The sequence below is a fragment of the Anser brachyrhynchus genome, assembly GCF_964034855.1.
Source record: "Anser brachyrhynchus genome assembly, chromosome: 6".
NCBI classification, from domain to species: domain Eukaryota; kingdom Metazoa; phylum Chordata; class Aves; order Anseriformes; family Anatidae; genus Anser; species Anser brachyrhynchus.
Genome location: NC_137700.1, coordinates 8075177 through 8098089, shown reverse-complemented (window position 1 = coordinate 8098089; position 22913 = coordinate 8075177). Strand labels below are relative to the sequence as shown.

Here is a 22913-nt window from a genome sequence, read left to right as displayed (position 1 = left end):
GACTACTCCTCATAACATTCTTCTTTTCCAATTGCTTGGAGATGGCATCCGTAACAAGCTGTTCCAACACCTTTCCAGGGACAGAGGTGAGACTGACTGACCTGTAGTTTCCCGGATCTTCTTTCTTGCCCTTCCTGAAGACTGGAGTGACATTGGCTATCCTCCAGTCTTCAGGCACCTCTCCTGTTCTCCAGGACCTTTCAAAGATAATAGAGAGCAGTTCGGCAATCACCTCTGCCAACTCCCTTAGCACACGTGGATGCATCCCATCGGGACCCATGGATTTGTGTGCACTGAGCCCACTCAGACGCTCCTGAACCACTCTCTTGTCAACCAGGTGGGAGCCCTCCATTTCCTAGCCCCTTTCTCCTCCTGCCAGGGTCAAGGAGTCCCGGGGGGGAGTCCTTGAAGCAAAGACTGAAGCAAAGAAAGCATTCAGTATCTCCGCCTTCTTGGCGTCTCCCGTTACCAGGACACCCCCCTCGTTCAGTAAGGGACCCACACTATCCCTAGCCTTCCTTTTACAGTTTACATACTTAAAAAAACCTTCTTATTAACCTTTGTCTCTTTTGCAAGCCTCATCTCTAGGTGGGCTTTAGCCTTCCTCGTCACGTCCCTGCAGGCCCTGACAACACTTCTATACTCCTCCCAAGAGGACAGGCCTTTTTTCCACATTTCATAGACCTTCCTCTTCCTTTTGATCTTATCGATGAGCTCCTTGCTCATCCATGCAGGTTTCCTGCCCCCCTTCCCCGATTTCCTACTCTTAGGGATGCACCGATCCTGAGCTTGGAAGAAGTGCTGTTTAAATGTAGCCCAGCTCTCACAAGCACTCTTGCCTTCTAGCAACCTAGCTCATGAGATACTCCCAAGCAGGTCCCAGAAGAGGTCGAAGCTGGCTCTTCGAAAGTCCAGGGTAGCAATCCTGCTACTAACCTTACTTCTTCCACCAAGTTCCATCTTGAACTCCACCATCTCATGGTTGCTGCATCCAAAGCTGCTCCCAACCTTCACATCCCTAACAAGCCTATCCCTGTTGGTAAAGACAAGGTCCAGAAGCGCCCCCCGCCTCATCGGCTCCTCCACCACCTGCGTCAGAAAATTGTCTTCAACGCACTGTAGGAACCATTTGGACTGCGCATGCCTGGCCGAGTTGCTTACCCAACAGATGTCTGGATAATTGAAGTCCCCCATGAGAACCAGCATCCGTGATTGTGAGGCTACCACCAGCTGCTTGTAGAAGGCCTCATCAACCTCCTCCTCCGGATCTGGTGACCTGCAGTATACCCCCACAACAGGGTCCCCCATACCAGCCCACCCCTTAATTCTCACCCACAAGCTCTCCACTTGTCTTTCACCCTCCCCCAGGTGGAGCTGGGTGCATTCTGATTGCTCCTTCTCATAAAGGCCAATATACAAATAAAAAAATATACAGCACAAAATGAAGAACTAGTCTGCACATACCAAACTTGGTCTTCTAATATGTCATTGCTAACATATCAGCATTGCTGTTTGTGCATACCTGGACTTAGTGTAAAATAAAGTTGACACCTTTTGTTGTTTGTTTGTTTTTCTCACACTGTTCTTGAGTTTACTGTAGAGTAAGAGAGATGTCAAGAGAAGCAGTTACGGAAAACTCCTCATTTTTCTGAATGTCATCCCTCACTGGCTGCCCAAACTACAGTTACGGAAATATGAACCCCAAGGGGACAACAGGGGACAACTATTTCTTGCTGTTTTTGAAGCCTTTGCTATGAACACTCCATGAGTGGCAAGTTGAAATCCTTTACAGGAGTTGAGAATACTCGAACCTTACATATCTGGGCATTCAGTTTAATGGTGTGGGTTATCTGCTAGTCTGTGCTCGACAGTGATTTCAGGAATATGCAGCAAAAGAAAGTACTCCCTTGGTTTAAGCACAGTACATGGAGTATATATACTAAGTTACGGTACAATACATAGAAGAGCAAGCCAGATCAATGCCAATCCATCTACTCTTGGATATGTCCTCAGAGCATAAGAAAGGGTTACTCAAGATCAATTTCACTCAAGAACCAATGCCATCAGAGCTTCTCAAAGCTCTCAAATTTGACCTGGAATTATATTTTGTAATATTTCAAAAATACCCATCTCTTGGGGAATCTTTTGATATCTCTGCTGCAACACTTTTAATACAGTACTGATACTGAAAGTAGATGACACAGGTACTTGAAGAATGTCTCTTGAAGGTAAGAGAGGAAAAATTAATACAAGATTAAGTCATGACATAGCAAGACTACAGAAGAACAATAAATCTAACACTAGGAACTTGCATAACTTGATTTAAGCCAGTGATTTTCTCTCCTCTTTCCTTCCTCCTAAAAAGCAGAAATTTTTTGACTTGTTGCTTTTGGTTCCCATATGTCTCACACACACACACACACCATTTTGGGTTCTCCACTGGCTTTCACATCCATCCTTCTATTTCCCCTCCAACTTCCATCCCACTACCATCAAAGTGTTGTGTCACACAACATTGCCAGATAAGCAGCTCCCCAGAGGCAATATATAACCAATACATAACCAAGCTCCCCAGAGGCAATAAGCCTTGTTCTTCCCTGCCAGAGTTAGCTATTATCAGAAGTTTTCTTCTATTTTGATATAAAATCACCATTGTGTAATAAAAAAATAAATCAACACTAATTTTCAAGAGCTGGTTAACACCTGATGCATTTAAGAATGTTCCAGCAGAACTTATCAAGCTACTCAGCCAAGTTTTGCTCTATTATACTATATATACAAAAATAATGTAAACAGAGGTAAAAGGTTTTATTACAATATTATATTGATACATGAGTACAATCTAAAATACTGATCTATGTAGCACCCTGTATAAGTAACCCACAGATTAGTTATGATCAACAGCAGGGTGTAAAACGAAATTATACAGTATAATCACCATTTGCAAATTTTGCATCTTAAATGGAAGCAAATGTAAAGTGTGTCTCCAACAAAAGGAAAAAGCATTTATGCTCTAATTTAAATTTGGTTTGTGTAAATTTCATGCAGGATTGGCTGTTACCAATTATTTCATAAGGTGATTTTTATAGCACAAATTTGCATTGGTGCTACATTCAGCAAAATTGGACATGCAGAAAAGGGAATGGAAAAGAAGATGGAACAACCTGTAACAGAAGTTTTGTGGCTAGCCACAAATCATTCTTTCTGTACATGTTAGTCATGTCTTAAAATACACCACAGAAATAATAAAACAATTCTGAGAAATCAAACTGCAATTTAAAGCAATTGCTACAGAGGGAGCCAACAACCCAAAGAATAGGTTTAACAAAATGCAGTCCAGATTAGCACAAAATTCTCCAATCAGTCTTTCATTACACTTGCATGTTTTTTGAATATCCACAGAACAAATAACAAATATTTCAAATATGTAAGCCCAAATAAGTCCCAAGCATTTAATGAAACCTTTGTCTTTGTGCCTGCTGACATAGAATAACCAGCATCAATGTACAACAGTATTTCTATTTACTATGGGAAAAAGATGGCAATTAAAGAGACTGATGAGTCATTTATCTATTAAAAGGATAGCATTGAAGTTTCCATTTTTAACAGTTCTAAAGATATTTTTTTTTTTTAAAAAATAAAGAATATCGATTCCACAGTAGACATTTTTATTGAAATTTGTGTTCAAACCACAACAGCAAGAAACAGGCTGGTATGATAGCTTGATCTAAACAAAAAAGGTCAAAATCTAAAATAAAGTTTGGTAAAGATGGGAATTGGGGGGCGCATTATTTCATTCCCAAATCTTTTTTTTTTTTAATATACATACTAATCTACTGAAAAGTAACTATAAATGACATATATTACATAGAGTAACTCAACAGCTTTGACAGGTGCCTGTGACAGGTTCACACATTACCCCAACCACACAAATCATCTATGCTGTCAACATATGTTGAGGAGGTTAACAAAAGATTTAAAGCTCAGTATTTTTGATATTTTAGTTCTTCTCCATCTCTTCACCCCAGCATTTTTACCCTCTTTTAGTTTTTCAAGGGGAAATGGGCTGGATAAAAAAACAAAGTAATTTAGGGAGACTACATACCAACAGGACAGCAAATCCTAAAAGCAACATATAAGGAAAGATCTTGAGAATGTTACTGAAGATAAGCTACACCCTCTAGTGGCACAAAATACTGTAGCTTTTGGATGGCTCCATCAGCATGAGACAGACAGTTGCACCCCTTTGTGTCCCCAGCATCCACGTCTCTGTCACTGCATGTCGAACATCAGTGAGGCACGGCTGCATAGTAAATGGGTTTGATATTGAGTCCATTAGCTTTTGCACTTGTTATGATAGATACTTACACATGGTAATTACTAAATATAAACAAACTCCACTACAACATACCAACAAACCAATCCTTTCCACATCCTCTGTCTAATTTACCCAGGCTCCTTCTAAACCTCTTCTGTCAATTTCTCTCCTCTTTCCCAAGGCCCTCTGAAATTCCCAAACAAACCTCCTGCATGTCCAAGATTTACCCTTCCAATACCCACTTCCCTCAATTATACCTTGGCTAAGTAAAATCAGAACTCACTAACAACAAACAAAAAAAAGATGATATGGATCATTCAAAACTCTGTTAACCATCAAGCTGTTCAGGCTAAAGAGTCCCCTTCTCCCTTGTTCAGTTTTGCTATGAAAAAGTATTCGTATAGCAAGTGTGCCACCAAGGACCAAGTACATAAATAAATTCTTCTTGGCCAACTTGCATCAGAGCAACATCTCTGTCCTCCCTTCTGACTGCAACACATCAATCAGCTGACAGAAGAGAAAGAAAGCTTACGTTTTATTTTATTCCCCTTTCTCATTTGGTGATCTTTATCTCTATGAAAAGATAAGTTATGAAAGCAAAGGTAACTGTGGAGTGCAAAAGAAGTCCCACGTTTCCTTCTTTCCCCTTTTTCCCCTTAAACTAACTTCAAAAAAAAAAAGAAAAAAAAAGTAGTGTTCAGCCATGACTAAAATCATTTAAACAAAACAGCCTATAAAACCATATAACCAGCAGCCAAAGCAGTATTAAACTAAGCATCATGAAGCACTGCTTACAGACTCAGTGATATCACTAAACTCCACACAGCACTTATAAGAGACATTGACATCTCATAATAAGTATACTTTAGTTGCCTATTCACATAACCAAGTCAAAAAAAAAAATAAAGACCACCCTTGCCAACACATGCCAATGAAAATGGACTGTGTGTTTCTAGTCAGACTGGGGATTCGGTAAACAAATAGAAAAAAATCTATTTTAACATCAAGACAAGATAACAAGCTACATCCCATCACTTGCTGCAGCTAGCTTCAATTTATTCTCTTTGAAAACTTTTGATGTGGAACCACAGTCAAAAGAAATTAAAAAAAAAAACAACAGCTGAAACAACAAACGCACACAAGTCAACATGACCTTCAGTTGAAGTCATTGAGTCCAACTCTGAGAATTAAAAATTGGAGCAACTCTTGTAAGGACTATACAAAGGGTTAAGAAAAGCATTTCCATTTCTCTCAGAGTTTGTATTTATTAATTGTTCTCAAAGGGAGAAAAGTATGCAACATTAAGGCCCCACCAACCATATTAAGTCCAAGTTTCCTCAGCACTCTTACAAGATGGAATTATTTTTTTCCCCTCAGAGTTAAGTGGATTTAGTTATTTTGGGGGATGTGGTAAACATCACATGGACATCTCTTCATCCATGCAAACTGAAGATATTACTATTTCCCCTGTCTGCTATTCTCACTGCAGATGACCAACATCACAGATGAGCCAGTGAAAACAAAGATGATGGCTCACTTGATTTAATACAAAAGTCAACATGCTTGGCTTGCTCATCAGTTAAGATGTTTTGAACTAATCTTCTAATTTTATAACAAAACTGGCTGAAGAGCCTCCACACATTCCATTCCCTGGCTGAGCCACAGGACAGTGACCTCCACGTCGTGTGCATTCAGAGCTGACAAGGGGCAACAGAACAGTTTAGACATTTCCAGATGGACTCCAAAAATAACATATATGCATCTATTCGTAACTTCAGTGCTACCAAATTCCTTTCAGATACAAAAAAATCATACACTAATGAAAACAAACGGTAATTTTACATGGTTGTTGCAGTACAAGTGAATTAGAGGCAGAAAAAAAAAAAAAAAGGTGGTCTTTCATACCTTAGCTCTTAAAATAGAAGTTTAGTATGATGCCATGCCTGTAAACCAACTCCACTCTGTCTTAGTGGCTGTACTTACCTCTCTAGACAGCTAAGATTCAAGGACAACAGGATCAAGCCAAGTCAAGCTGTAACTGGCCCAATTATCTCTGGAGGTACGACACTCATTTTTGGAAAAAATTTACTTTTTCATTAGGAACAGCTTCACAGAAGTGACCGCTAAGAAACTGAAGGACATCTGACGGTCAGAAAATCACGGTTCTATTACGTGAATGCCAAAGAAGTCTTCTTTACTAGGTAAGTCAATATAAAAGCTGCCAATATTTCAAAGACTTGAAGTTAAAATATTTCAAGCAGAGAGATTTGGGCACTGAAAAAAAATACAGAGAGTCTAAGCAACTCCTCTTTACACTGACTTTTAAAATATTAGGACATATTCAGAACATCTTAATTTTTAAAAGGACACTGAACTGAAGAGTAAGTCTGTAAATAAATCAGCAACAATTACCCTGATGGTACTTTATCTTGCACCACTCCCTACAACTGGGATTTCTTTTAAATAAAAAAAATCTATCTAAATATCAGGAAAGGGTAATTAAGTAGCTAATGGCTCATCTGTAAGTCAAATCAGACAACTGAAGGACTGCAAGTGCTTTGAGGTCCAACCTTCTTTAACCTGTTCCATACCATACGGTTAACACAGGCTGGGCAGAACAGCACACAGCAATTTGGAGAAGTCCTAAAGGTCTGTCCTGACACAATGTGACACTGACCTACCAGAGTTTTTCCCCAGTCAAGTATCCAACCACATAGAGGATGCCAAGGTCAATGGCAAAAGCCTGTTCCAACTCCTTCATTATAACCAACAGGACATAGATCCTCTCAGGAGCTACTGTAGTGATAACAATGAAAAGCTCAAGAAAGGATCTGTTGCAGCAGATTCACACAAAACTGTAATTTTATTGAGTTTTCTTTTTTAATTAACTCCATTTAAGAAGTGAATATGCTTTAAAGATAGTTCAGGCTCCCCAGTGAAGTAGTCACTGCACCAAGCCTGTCTGAATTTAAGAAGAGATTGGACTGTGTACTTAGTCACATGGTCTAAACTTTTGGGCAGACCTGTGTGGTGCCAGGAGTTGGACTTGATGATCCTTATGGGTCCCTTCCAACTCGGGATATTCTATGATTCTATGATCCTATATCACTAGGTAATATGAAATTAAGTAACATGCAACATACTTAGAGAGATCAGACAGGATTTCAGTATGTTTGAACTACTTCAAATGAAATACCGCACATCAAAACATTGTTTAATCACTATTGCACAAATAAAACTTGTGTACACAGTACAACTTGTACTGTCCAAAACACAGACCTGCATGTCATTTAACTTCTGCCCAGCCCCCGAACTTGCTAGTACTTTCGGTACTTCCAGTTGGTATCTTTTTTAAATGGCCTAGCATATTTAATCATAATTATGCTCTATTATCAATGCTCTATTATTAGTGTTCTACATAAAACTAATCTTATCTACTGATCAAAGGCAACTGCTGTTGCTTGTCTTTTGCCTGGAGCTCTGGCCATTTTAATGTCACAGGTACATTACCATGATGTATAAATATAAGTTAAATGTCTTGTTCCATCTGCAGAAAGAACATGGAAATTTTATTTGGCTAGTAATTCAATCACTAATGCTTTTAGCGCACACTTATTTTTTCCCAAAGAAATTAAATCTTAATTACCAGAAGACATTTTTACTGTTTGATAACTATGACCTTACTACGAAATATTCAAACTTTTAACATGGAAAAATCTGACAGCTATAGATACTAATTCCTCTCAAACAGCTGCTTCATCTTACATATGGATAAACTACTTAACAGTTTTTTGGGAGTATTATGAAATAATATAAAATACTGGTAATGTAATAACAGAAAAAGACAATTAGGTGCAAGGGCTGGAAGTTTAAAAAAATTGTTTCTTTTATCTAAACATAAAGATGTACGCAAAAGGGAACAAATCCCCTACTATCTTGATGCTAAGGGCAGAAACATGTAAGCAAATCCTGAATAGCTGTATTTTATTTGGACATATGACTTCTCTGTAATGACTAGAAGAATATTTTTAAGAGGCCCTGAATAAATAAAATAATGTAAGGGTTGATAAGTAAAGCATTTTCTACAGTCTTTCATACAAACTATCTTCAAAAAAGCAGTTACATAATACAGGTTTGAGGGATGGCAGAGAGGGCATTGAAATAGAAAGTTCTTCGGGCAGCATTTGGAAACTGAGTGAATGAGGCAAGAAAACTGGACTACGTGCACTGAGCATAGCTCTTCAGCCAGTGGTAATAACATGCAGATATTAAAAACATCAGTAATAGGAATGACAACTACTACACATTATTTTTTCTTTAAGTTCTTCATAATTTAACTAAAGTCTGAAATGCAAATATTACAATATTGACCTTACATAACCTGTATGCTTAAACGTACAAATGAGCAGGAATGTTTCAACTGGGCCATCTTTCATTTAGTGATTACTTTTAATATAGTGACTGTGATTAAACGAATCAGTTACTAAAGAAAGCATATCAAGCTCTAACAAGTCCCCCTCTGCTTTCAAAACATGTATATAGTTCACAAGTCAGTAACTTCAAGAACTTCAGTATCTGTTTTAAAACTTACCATAACTGGGAAAAAGAAACAAGAGTTGACAACATGCAGGCTCAGAATCCACCTTCCCCTGTCTATATATTACCTGGACTATAACTAGATACAATATGTACTGGTACAAAATATTTTTCCAAATAAACATCCATATACTTAAGACATAGCATGCAGTATCTGCTTCCAACTCAAATGTAGAGCTTCTATATTTTAATACCTATTGTGTCAAAATAAAAAGTAAGGGTTATTATGCTGGAACATGGGAGATTACCTAAAATTGGAATAAATTTGAACTTCTAGCTTCTTTGGTTTGGGCACCTCTTTAATGAGGGATAAAAAATCATTAAAGATAGTGTTATTAAAATGTTTCATTAAGTTATCAATGGCCACTCTCCTACAAGACAAAAGAATGATCCATTCAAAAACAAATCTATTTTTTCCTCAAGGAACAATAATTTTAGGCTACAAAAGTCAGATTAGCCAAAACAGGCAATCAGTACAATCAGTCAAAGTGAGTTTTCAATACAACTGACAGGGCTCTGGTGACTCTTCGCTACGTTACAAACCACAGCCAGGCTGTGATGACAATTTGCAAAGGTGGGGATGGCCATAACATCACATAGCCAGGCAAATTTAAATAGCGAGTCAACACCAAATCTGAGAAAAGTCTTCCATCCAATTTCTGTTAAACAAATATTTCACTTATACACAGATATACTGCAGGAAGGCAGTAACTGTTAGTGTAACCAATTCTATAAAAAAGACATTGACTAGGATGAACAGTACGAAATTTAAGTTGTGTGTATATGAACTGCAGTTAAGAACAGAATTATTCAAGAATGAAGTGATTGTGGCATTTTTTGTTTGTGTGTTGTTTTTTGAAACTCAAGGGGTGTCCAAACAAATATTTTAATTTGCAGTAGACTGAAGCACAGAAGCTATTTCTGAAAATAAAAAAATTTCTGCTTCAGGTCTTTAATAATAAGGTATATAGATACATAGAAAAGTAAATACATAAAACAGGCACGTATATCACCATAAAAGGCTTACAGTTCTTTGTGCTTCTCCTCTGCCAGAATTTGGTCATTTGGCTTCAGCCCATACCTTGAAAATAAAAAACACAGAACAATTATTCACTTGAAAACTTAGCTATAAAATGCAGCTTTATACTTTAAAAATAGCAAATTATCATACTATGTGATATCTATTGATTCAGGTACCTCTGATATTGCAAGAACAAAGTTTTCTAAAGAAAATCTTAGACATTTTTTCAAGTAAATTTACAATCACTCAAAAGTTCTGCTTTTATCACAGCTTCAAATATGACTAGACACTTGGACTGCCTACATATCAAAAAATCATTGCACTTTATACCAAAACTATCCACTGATCTCAAAATTTCAATCTGGCAGAACATGTTTCTGAGGATTACAGACAACATAAACATTAAAACTAGCTGCAATGTTTCCCCCTTAAGTAAATCTAAGTATTATACCAATACCTAAAACATTTTGTAGGTAAAAGAAGTATGTACACACAAATATATTTTAACTGGCTATTTACGAGGAAAATTTCTGCAGTCCACTTAGGAAACCTCTGATGAAAAGGAGAGCAGGAGAGAAGGAATCCCCCTTTGCTAGCTTGAGCTAGCAGGCAGTTTCAGAGGACAGGCTGCCTGCACTGTGAATTGGAGAAAGAAGGGAACCAGCATGGGCCACTGCTAGTCCTGCTGCAGGCTACACTGTCAGTCACTTTGAAAAACCTTTAAAAAGTGACCTTGCTTGTGCTGCACCTCTGAAAAAAGTCTTTTACTCTCTCAAAATATTCCACAGATCTAACTACAATGTGGGGTTGTCCCCCCATATGTAATGGATATAATGGAAGCAGATACAAGTAAAGAATGTTTTTGATAATTCTGCAAACAGTACCTGCTCATGCTTCAGAATAAAGGAGCTCTCCATTGCCGCTGTGCCTCTGCTTTTGTTCCATTCTGCCATCAAGTGCATAGCCATACATTACTCCTTCTGAGTAAAGATTCTGGCCACTAACTACAATCAAGCTATCTTGCATATCAATTGTTGTTTCAGATGAACAGATAAAATTTTCTTGATACCATTTTCTGATTATATTCTCCGAAACTGTTGTGTGTTTCTTTTTTCCAGAATTGATTTAAAATGGAAGCATCAACCCCGGACACATTCTCAAGCTCACCAGTGCTGCATTCAAACATAGAAGACATCAACAACCTGACCCATTCTTTCCTGTTTACATACCCAGACACTGCCTTTGGTTATTTCCCAGAGCATCCTGCTGACTTGCATCCATTTATCCACCTTGCTACTCAATCCTTCATGCAGCCCCTTCTAACCAGGGTACAGCGGAGCCCATCCACATTTGCCTTCTAAATGCAGAATTTGCATTTGACTCAAAGCAGACTACACAATGCACTGTCCAATAACAGACGTAGGCCACCTGGTTTAAATGCTGCATCTTCTTTACAGTTTACCACTCTTTCACTCTGTAAGTCACAAATTTTGAACTGTTGTGACCTTACATGTACTTCCAGATCAATGTTTTCCTTAGTGAATAGCATTAGACCCTTTTTCTTTAATGGTGAAGGTCTGGCCCAACGCTTCCTAACAGTGCTGCACCCTTCTGAAGATCTCTGGTTGTCATGTCTTAAGCATTTTATTGATAGCAAATAGCATTATATCAGAGAAGAAGACGACAGCTACCATGACATTCCAAAGGAACATCTGTCAGAAGTCCAAGGACTAACTTCTGCAACCCACAGTCTTAAAATGCTATCAGGTTGTTTGGCAAAGGGATCGACCTGCCACAGCCAGCCATACCCCTGACTGACTACTTACTTACTTTGTTAAGCAAGCTACAGCAGAAGCTGTACAGCACAGGGGAACGCTGCTGAACAGGCGTGGGGCTTTATCTGGGGTACGCTGCTGACAGCACAGAGGGGAGCTGGAGAGGAGTGTGGGAGGGAACCAGTTGCTCCTGCTGAAGTTTACAGAACAGTTCCTTGGCTGAACCTTAGCTTAGCTCTTTTTCGTTACCCCTTCTTTGCCACCCCTCCTTTCTTTTACCATGAAAATGGACTTTTTTTGTTTGTTTCTCCAATATTCCTCCTTGCCTCCTGAAGATACTGCTTTGATGGCAGCAACACGTCAGGGAGTTTCCCACAAAATGAGCATGCTTGTAGAAGCCACACTTTCATTAGTACTTTCTGCATTAAGACAGGATGCATATTATATTTCAGACACAGCTGAAGTATTTAATAAATGTAAGTGTACAACTAGCACAGTGAACAGCTTACATAATGTTTGCCAACATGTGTTTCGTAGGCAAGATTGATAAGTACCAGTTGGCTTTTCCTAGCTGATAAAGGTTAGATTTGGAAGAATTTCTCTCCCCCAGATTTCTAAAAAAAATTTTAAGAGCCAAGCCAAAAATGCAAAATTGAGGTTAAAGATATGTAATCTGAACATTTTAAATAACTTAGAACATTTTAAACTATTTAAGCAACTGAAACAACACATTGCAAATGTATTACACATTTACAGTTCTACTATTAAACTAGAAAGAGAAGCAAATATGCTTCAGAAGTGGGCAAAGGAGCTGAAGGGACCACAACTTGAAATTTCACTGGGCAGAAAACAGAGGAAACTCAAGTTTAATACATCCTAGGACTTCAGATACTGATTATTAATTTTGACTATCCAATACCAATTTAAGATAAAGTTCAAACCGCTAATAGTTTCTTCATCACTGCTCAGAAGACTATTTCAAAATAATAAGAATCTGTAACGTTCTACAGAAAAATTGCAAGTAAATGTCAAAACAAACTGTAGTACATTTCAAAAATGATATTTTTAAGTGCTTCCTGATGTCCTTCAGGGACATTTAATCTACTGAAAGAATAGCCAACGTTCCAGCCACCCGTTCCCAGATGGCAGCTGCACGCAGGCACGCTGAGGGGCAGACAGAGCCCCCCAGCACAGCGCTATCACCCCGCACAGCTGCAAGCTTCCACCAAGCCAGCTCAGCTGCCTGGCCAGATACACACAGCCCGGCCTGTGCACCCTGCAAGCAACTATTTCAGGCAGTCCGACAGGCTGCTGGTTTTACCTTGGGTGAAGCCTCCACTTTAGGAAGGCATTAGCTTTGTCCCCTTACTTGGTTCCTCATGGAATTTCTTAAGCTCCACCATAGTCAGACCTTCAGCACATCCTATTCTGATCAAAGCTCAGTCAACGTATCTGCAAATATAGGCTATCAGATCACTGTTTTATCATCCATCCTCTAGCCTCAGTTTAAACAAGGAGTTTCACAACCCCTTACAAGACCTTCTTCCAGTTTGGAGCTATTATTTTTCTTTACTTTAAATGGCATTCTTTCGAACCTGGTTAACAAAGAGGCATGTTCAGGCACTGAAATTACCAGGAAAAGTGTGCAAGTTAAACATCCTAAATTTCGTCCAGAAACCCAGACCCAACTCCAATTGAGTCTCTGGAAAAGCATCTCTCTACCTTCAGCCTACAGCAGGGAGTAGTGACACAGGACGTCCACACCAGCTTGCTAAGCAAGGTGATCTGAATACCTCCCATTAGGCCATAACTCCTTCGCTACACGCTATTAATAAACCAGAGATGCATTTCAATGAAAGAAGCTCAAAATTACCGTATGTATGTTTTCGCCTTCCCAAATCGGCTTTCCCAAATCTCTCAATCTTTCTTCTCCCATTTGTTTTCAGTTATTCAGATGGGAACTTAGTGTTATTTCCTCCCTTCCTAAATTTCACATTTCTAGAGCCAAGTACATGCACAGATATATACATAATCAAAATCGATTTATACACAATTGATATATACACAACCAAAATTGTCCCCCCCAACAATACTACGTTAATCTTAAATATTTTCTCTTTCAACAAGCCTAGAAATAAAGTAGCACAGGCAAAGACTAAAAGATTATTGCAGACACTGAGGACAGACATTACATAGAGCCAGAATAACATTAAGGAAATATGCAGGTACATATAGTTATATATACTCTATAAATACGCTAAGGCCACTTGCAAGAGTTTTATGTACGTAACAGCCAAATATACAACTCTGGCCAAGAGTTGGTTATGGTGCTACCAAAAGGAAAAACAAAAAACAAAACTATGAAGCATACACATTTTTCACTAATTTTTACTTTTGTAAGTATATGACTTTCCCAGCACTCACATACAAAATTATCATCTCAACTTCAGTTTTTACAAAAATATAATTTTATGAAATGTCTTTTTTTTTTTTTAAAAAAGCACACTAGAACCTGCAAGCTCAGCTCTGACTTGTGCAATGCAATTTAAAGACCTTTCTGAAACAGCAAGCCTATGACTCACTTTTTTTTTTTATATTTCTCCTAATATGACAGGTATGGAAACTAATGCCCTTGAACTTTAGTCAACATTTTTGCAAAAAAGCTCTTAATTTAACAAACAGCTGTAAGGCATGTTCCCCTTCATGCAGCATTCAATTTTACAAAGCCTTAACCCAATTAAAAAGAAAACACAGCCTACACTAAATACGTACTGGTGAAAAACTTCAAGAGAATATCAAGTTCAGATCTGCTCTATGTACCAGACTTTCCTGAAAAGCTGGTAAAACTAACCTGTCCTAAGGCAAAAACCTAAGACTGGTGATGATTAAACAGGTTTTAAAAATGACAATACAACATCCTTGCTTTAAAATTCACTTCCCTTTTGAAATTTCTCCTTACTTGAATCTACCAGCCAGGAAAAAATAAAGAAAAAAGAATAGCTGAAAATTGCACAGGGTTCAAAATAAAAAATCAGCATGGATATACATTGCTGCTTGAGCCAGAAGAGTCAAGTCAAGAACTCCACTGTACAGACTACCCAGAAACATGGAGGTACACAAAACTGCATACATACATAAACACACATATCCAAGTAATATTTCATGAATATTTTCAATAATTTTTCAATAATACTTGTGAAGGAACAAGAAGCTAGAGATAAAAAGATATTTTTGCATTAGCTGTCAATGTGAGTAGCCAGCATGAAAAAAATGGAAGCTATCTGAGTAATACAAAAACAGTAAGGCATTCTAGGAAGCTCTGAACATAGATATCTGTGCAGTCATTCCTCTGCCTTGGTCGACAAACAAAAAACATGAACCTTGCCACCGTCCATTGCTCTGACTACCCTGGCTCCCCTTTCAAAGATCTTGAGCTTTGCTGTTCCATCAGCTCACTGTACCTGACAGTCTCTGCTGTGGTTATTTTAACTGTTTCCCAGATGGATTACACTGGAATGCATGAAATGGTACATTTCTGAAATGAAATTCACAAAAAAGGTCACCAAAAAAAGCAACGAAGTGATTTCTCTGTCAGATACCCAAAGCTTCTTGGTTGTGTGAACTCGACAAGAATTCATGCTACAGCAGGCTATGCTTCATCAATAAAAGAAGAGACCTTTTTTAAGGCAGAGCTTTGCAGATGCATTTCTTCATAAGTTTTCAACAAAGCCAGTAAAAACCCTTGAGGCCCTGAGCAGCCTTCTTGTACTTCAGATCAGTCAGAACGCATTTCCATAAGAATGATTCAGCAGTTATGCTGTTTCAGCTTTCAAGTGATGTTAAAGCTACTTTCACTGTTCTAAAAACAGAAATGCTGTCCTTCTTCTGGTGGTTTTTCTTAATAATTCATCCTCTAAAACGAGGACAGCCAGCCAGTGGGACACTAGTGCTTACATGTCCTTCTTCAGTCTGTATTGCTTGCTTTCTACCAAAGGCCGTTAGCACATCCCACCAGATCTTCCAGGTTAGAAACACTGCCACATGTGAACCTGCTGCCACAGTGCTATCTCACCAAGCATTTACAGACCAGTGCACAAAATAAACCCAATCTCCCAGAATATTTAGCTGATGAGATGTATGGGGAGACAGGTACAGGATGTCAGCCTTTTTATTAATTTCCTTCTGGAATTTATTGGCTAAGATGACTAACGATGCCCTAACTGCTACACAGAGATCAGAAGACAGTAAGTGAATTGCTTTTCCAACAGCAGTAAAATGCTAGTAGCTGCAAGGCAGTATTTCTGCATTTCTGACAATGCTACCGTTGATTACAAGTTTCAATAATGCTTCATGTAGCCTCAATCTACTGATTAGCCTAAAAATCCTTTTCACATATAAAAACAAGGAGCACAAGCAGCATGACTTGCATTTGTTTGGATCATTATATTCAACTGGCTAACTCAGATTCCAGGGGCTGTGCATTTTCTAAAGCCAGATGAAAACAAAAAAGCACAAGCCAGACCAGACCTTATGCACGAATTCAGCAGCCAAATTCATCATGGACCAGATGCAAACAGCTAAACCAAAATTAAAGTTGTGTGTCATTGGCACATACAACCTAGTCCAAATATTTGTTTTAAAACATCATTCTTTCCCCATAGAGCTCCCCAACAAAGCGCTTTGATTCATATCCTGAAAGTCACCGTCTCTTGCCTGACTTGCACTGCTTTTCTTCCGCAACAGGGTGATACATCTGCTTTTGATCCTCCCCACTCTCCCAAATCCCTGTCTGTTGCTTTGCTATCTTCTCCCAGCTTCACCACCTGAAATGCACCACGCTTCCCACTCCCTCAGCATTTCTCTCCCATTTGACCTCTCTTGCCTTGTAACAGCACAGCTTCTCCCACCTACCCTTTCACATGTTTCTCTTGGCCTCAAGTTGACTGCAGACCAGGCACCCTTTCAACACCGATTTCTGTCTTCCATGACAGCTGATCACCAACCGCTGTTACTCTAGGATGACCTTACATAGGTTATACAATTTCAGAAGATATCCTTACTGAATACATATTGCTTTGTCACCAAACAAAATACAAGTCCAGACCCATTTCCTTGAGAAACTGAAAGATTCAAAGGGTTTGTACGATAGCAACACAATCCCAATGAAAACCTGACTCTGGAAAATCTCAGTCCTGCAATAGTCCACTTCCACTAACAAAAGAGAAGACTGCCTAAAAGGCTTTTCAGACATTCCTTTAGTGAAGTACTGGGGATGTAAGAGATTGCACGCCTCAACTGACTTCATCAGGGATCAGCACTCGACCCAGCACCATGCCACACATCTAGGCGTGACCTGGAGTTAAATGCATTAAGTGCTGATGAAATCCACAGATGACAGCAAACTGGCAAGGATATGCAGTGACAACAGACCATTCTAGCAGACAGCAAGGCAAGCCCATTCATATATGACTTTAAAACACAAATGCAGAGTGAAGCAGGTAAATAAGAATATGGGCAGGGATAAAGCATGTTCCACAGAGCAGTAGTTTGGGGGTGGGTGGGATACATCAGATGCCATAATCTGCAATTAAGTCAACATGAGCTTCCACCTTATGTCAAACGGTGAAGACACCAATGACCTGGTTTAATATAGAAAAAGGGCACAGCAAACAGAACAATAAAAAACAGCAGATCAACAGAGTGAGTGGTCAGCCTCAGTAATTCTTCTGTCCCCTTACATTCCTGAACAGAAGATCTATCTAAAACATTTAAATTGGGAAGAAAAGTAGATCAGAGTAAAGCACCTGCTAGTGATAATGGGAAAGACACATACAAAAAATATCATCAAGGAAGGTTAAGATACTTCTGTCTTAAGAGCATTGGAAATAAATGCCTTTTTCATTGTTACCAATGACACTGAATCAATACCAGCTGGGGAAAAGAAAATGTAGCACTCTACTGGCAGAAAACACTGACTAACAAAACATCTTCTTCAGGAGGAGTTTAAGTGCAACTCAAACCACAGATTTTGGCTGTCCCATTTCTAAGATGTTCCAGACTTCAAGCACAGGTACTGGAATGGGCACACCAGTGCTGAGAAAATGAAGCCACATCCTTGAAAACCCAAGGAAGATCTGCTGGTGTTTTTATTTTTCCATCACCATGCTTTTCCCAGTTCCTGTGTACTAACACGACTGTAGTCATATTCAGCTGCATCACATCCTAGATAAACATCTGTTTTTCAGAAAAAAACTTGTGGAATTTCCGGGTGAAAGAGATCCTAAGAATACCAGCAGAAAGATTTTCTCTTTTTTTTTTTTAAACACTATGAAAATGAAAGATGGATTTAAATTTCAAACACAATGAAGTTCAAACTACACTCCTAAACCCTAGAAGAAGAAAACCCACTGCACTGTAATACAATTACAAGTGGTTTTTACCCCACAATTTTCCTGCATGGATATGATCACTATTTTAAATATAAAAATTACTAGGTATAGCTTTTCTGGTGTTTTTTTTTTTGTTGTCGTCTCCCCCTCTCCCCCAATCAAACTTTTTCATAAAGAGCTGCTTTTACATTATTCAGTGCAGCAAAATAGACTCCATACTGATAGTGTGTTTGCAAATCGGGACTTTAAGTAGCTATTAATATTGTAAGACAGACTTAAAGAGCTTTTGAAATTGAAGTCAAAACAATAATAGGTTTAAATGATTAAAAGGGATTAAGAAAGCCAGGAAAGTCCAAAGCCTGTTAATCACCAGAATGCAGAAAACTATGATCATTTAATAGGGTAGGCCCTATCACTTTGGACTTAAGCATATAGCAGGGACCTTGTCAAAATGGTTTTCTTAACTACAAATTAGTGTGCTAAAAATTTACAGTCTCTAGACACTGAGTATCTATCTAAAGAGAAATGTTTTTTGCAGTAATCATTTTGGAAATATCTGACTGCAAGTGCCTTTTTCAAAGCCAGTCACCACACTTCACACTTTTTTTTTTGTGAAAACATTACTCTGGATGCTCAGAGTACTCATAACATTGACAGAAAATATTTTTGGTTGACCTTTAGTAATTTAAGAAATAAAATATTACTTGAATTTGTGCAAAAGTATAGGCTGTTCTTTTTATAGACTGAACTCTTCGATGTATTCTTTTAATAGTATCCCTTTGAGCATTCAGTATTTAAACCATATTTTAGTCACATCAGTCTTTTTGCATTATTTTTGTTCTGACATAATCTAGCCTTTTCATACTGATTTTCTTCAACCAGAAATAAACATTGGCTTGTGTTTATAATTAAAATTAGTTCACCAACAAACCAGTTTTCACGATCTTGCATTAAAATTTCATTTACATAAAAACTAATAAAAAATTAACGAAAGTAATACACACACAATCTAATCTAAACAATAATAATCTGCAGGGTTCCAGTTCTCTTCTAGATGGCCACAATTACTTATTATCACTTTAAAAATGTATTGTTTGAATTAGTTTGTACTAGTTCTACAACAGATCTTACCAGCACTAGTACTGAAATTCCCCAGATACCTTGCTGCTGCATTAGCATTAGCTCTTCTTCTTGACAAGGAGATTATAGCAAAATATCATTTGAGGAAGGCAGTCATGTGGTCATGGAGGTGACCCTGAGATTCTGATGAGGAGATCTATAGATTATTTTAATGATTTTTTCTAAATAAAGACTTGCTGTATGCCCTATATGAATAACACTGAGCTCGAGGGAGCCTCTTCACACTTGAAAATGAAGCCTTCACCTTGTTTTTCTAAGAAGGAGGCACACTTGTAAAACGATTCTCATTAGGTATCAAGATGAAGTTCAGTAGCCTCTATTTCTACAGTAAAGTACAGGTTAGTACTTTGGACAAAACTAACACAGGCAGTAAACACAACACTTGTAAATATAAAGCAACTCTTAGGATTCATCAACATACAACACATTTCATAACTGAATTACAGCTTTGTCCCCATACTAAATCTGTTCTGTCTCCACCACTAAAAGGTAAAAAAATTAATCTAAAACACAGTTACTTTAATATCTCCAGCACAAAGAAAGAAATAACTCATCAAGAAAAATCAGTAAGATGCAGGAAAAAACTTCTGTCCAGTGATGAACTCATAAACCACTCAGTCCATAATATTACTTTCAAACAATAAAATCCTCCAAACAGGAGGATACTAAAAGCACTGAGGCTGTATCAAATTTTGATTAATCTTTATCACTTTCTGCTCTCAAAAATACTAAGAATTCACCTTTTCATTATTCATAGTGACCCAGCAAGACTGGTATATCATACTTCAAAATGCACTGCTTTATTTAGAGACCATAACAGAACTAATATATGCAAGACTCAGTCTTACATATCACTTTTTTGTATAAATTTTATTTATTTAAAGATAGCTTAAGATGTAACTTGGGTTTTTTGTTCCCTCCCCCCCCAGTTACCCCACTTTATGGATGTTTGTTTGTTACAGTCTCACTAGGCAAAAGCACCAATTCCATATTACTACAGTTTCAATGAGCTTTTGCTGGGCTTAGCAGCCAGGTCTCCTCTATCATTTGTGGAGGCACCTCAGCACCTGTTACAGGACAGTTCAGCCTACAGAAGTTTAAGCATACAACTGTCGGGTACCTGGGGTAGCTCACGTCCCTTAACTCACCTTCTCTAATTTTATTTTATTTCTTTTTAAACATTGATCAGGGCAACCAGTAAATTAGAGACACAAGTGCTGCAGCTTTATGAAATTCCAGCTATGCTGAAAAAACATACCAAGCCACAAAGAACATTAGTTTTATTGGGAAAAAACAGCATGTGAAAAATGGCAGAGAAGGTTTGTTTCTTTACTGCAAACATCTTAATTTCATTCTAAAAAAAGAAAATGCAGGAGCAACGCCAGGACGGAGACTCAGAGAAGAGCTGGAGAGAAACTTCTTGGAATCTTCTCCTACCACTGGAGGATCAGAGGTAGCAAGAACAGCAATTACTGCTTCTGGGAAGAACTGCTCCTCCCTTTTGCTTTTAGCTATTGCCACTGTGTTTTGCATCTTAAATCTCACACACAGTTGCAGCCACAGTATCTGGCCCAGACACACAGGATTCTGGCAGAGGAAAAAGGGACCGAGGCATTTGGATGGTTCCTGCCACACACGGCCCAAAGTAGCTTCCTGCTTCAACTGAATAACAATTTTGACCCAGGGCTGGTTGTAGAAAAAGGTGCTTGAATATTTCTAATTTTGTGACTCGGCAGAAGTTTCAAATTCAAAATATCCCCCTAGGGTGCTCGGCTTCTTGCACTGATTTGTTTTTGTTTTTTAATTATTATTTGTTCTGTTTTTTTGTTTGTTTTATTTTTTTATTTTTTTTTTAACCCCAGTTTATATATAAAACTTGAAGTGTCCTACCTTTGAAAATGTCAGCTATGCCTCAGTATGTTCTTGGCCAAAGCAGGAACCAGTAGCTGGCACTTTGAAAATGATAAAAAGCTAGCAATTGCTGAAGTAATTTACCTCAACTAATTCAGTATGTTGAATGGTGCAATCTGTTGATTTAACTCTACACATAGTTTGCCTCAGTTCATATATGACACAAAAATTGCTGAAGAAACTAGTCAGGGATTTTGCAAAGGTTAACTTTTGCAAAGGTTGGCAGAATAACTTCTCATTTTTTTTAATCAACAATTTTTTTTTAATCAACAAAAATAGGCAATTCCCAGCCAATCTCCAACATCTCACAGTTTGTGACATTACTAACTAAATAAAAAAATAATACAGACAGTGGAATTTCATTGCAAACACATAAGATACACAACTAAGCAGTATCTCACGTACACCAACTAACAGTTGTGTTCTGTTGCTCCCTAGTACTGCTGTACAGAACAAAATCACAAGCATAATTTAAAAACAATTAGGTTCAAAGAAACATGCTGGAACACACTCTTGCAAAAAGGAAGTTATAGCAACTAAAAAAGGAGCAGCAGATTTGGAGGGAGGTCTTCATTCGAAAAGTTCTGAAGAGTTTCTGCAGCTTCTTGTCACTGCTCACTTGTTACAGCTTGTCATACCAGGCAGTCATGCTCCCCTTTATGCTTTGTCACGTGCATCTCAGATTCTCACATCACTGTCACTTCAGGACAAGTGGGGAGGGGGGGATGACAAGAACACACACATCACTGGAGCAGGCTGGAAAAATAATCACAAAGTTCTCCAGCCATAGTTCCCCAGTCTTTATCTGACAAGGCAGACATAAAACCACAAGTTCAAAGAAAAACTGGAAAACAAAGGCAATTTGTTGGAATCAATTCATGCAACTTGCAAAGACACAGCTATTCTGAGTGTGATTTTCAAGTTGTCCTGAAAGGTTCAGCGTTGTTTTACAAGGTTCAGCACAGTTTCAAATTAATAATCTGATGACACACAACACAAGCATCTACACCAGAAAATGGCGAACTCATTGAATCTCTTGATAGCAATCAAAAAATAGAAAAGCATAACACTCTCAGCAAGATATTCTAGTATACTATTAAAGCAAGAGGCAAGGGTTTGTGAAATGAAGATCTTGGTCCCCAGCTCTGTATTTAATCTGAACTCAATAGGGAACTTCTGGCATCACGACATCTTGTCTGCAATGCAGACTTGGTCTTTCTCCAGTAACCTGGAATACTCCAAGTTCCGCCCCACCAAAAATAAAGCCAAATAAGTTTCCAACAGCAGGTTTACCCTTCTCCAGCCCTCAGCCAGGGGTAAACAAAAACAGTAGCAATTGAGGGGAGCACAGGCTGCCTCCACCCTGTCCCTGTGGCTACAGCAGAAACCAGAGGTGCCAGGCAGCAGGAGGGAGGCCAAGCCCAGCCAGAGCAGGCCTGGAGGTGGGGACGCCAGGCCCAGCACCACAACGGCAGCAGGGACCAGCAGCAGCCGAGTACCTTACAGCACAGGCTACAGTAGTGCTAACACTGACGTGGTATTCATACATTGTTCAGGAGCAGCCTGATGAAATACTAAGTTATGAAAAAAGAAGTATTCAACACATTTCATTTCAAGAATGGAAGGACAGAATCCATCTCATCCCAATATACACAACGGGAGAAGAAAAGCTGACAAGACTGTGTGCTGCCTGACCTGAATGAAGCATGACCAGTCAAGTAGCAATGTGCATTACAATTTCCTTAAAAATCTAATTTTAACAC

At 38.4% G+C, this 22913-nt stretch overlaps 1 protein-coding gene across 3 annotated transcripts in view; it reads right to left on the bottom strand.

Annotated features, from left to right (window-relative positions):
• ADK (adenosine kinase) overlaps positions 1-22913 on the bottom strand; it is a 293154-nt gene that overhangs the window by 251264 nt on the left and 18977 nt on the right. For all 3 annotated transcript variants that reach the window (XM_080598116.1, XM_080598115.1, XM_080598117.1), the window contains exon 3: positions 9942-9995. In XM_080598116.1, coding sequence (XP_080454242.1) covers positions 9942-9995 — 54 coding nt within the window. The remainder of the gene's footprint in view (positions 1-9941; positions 9996-22913) is intronic.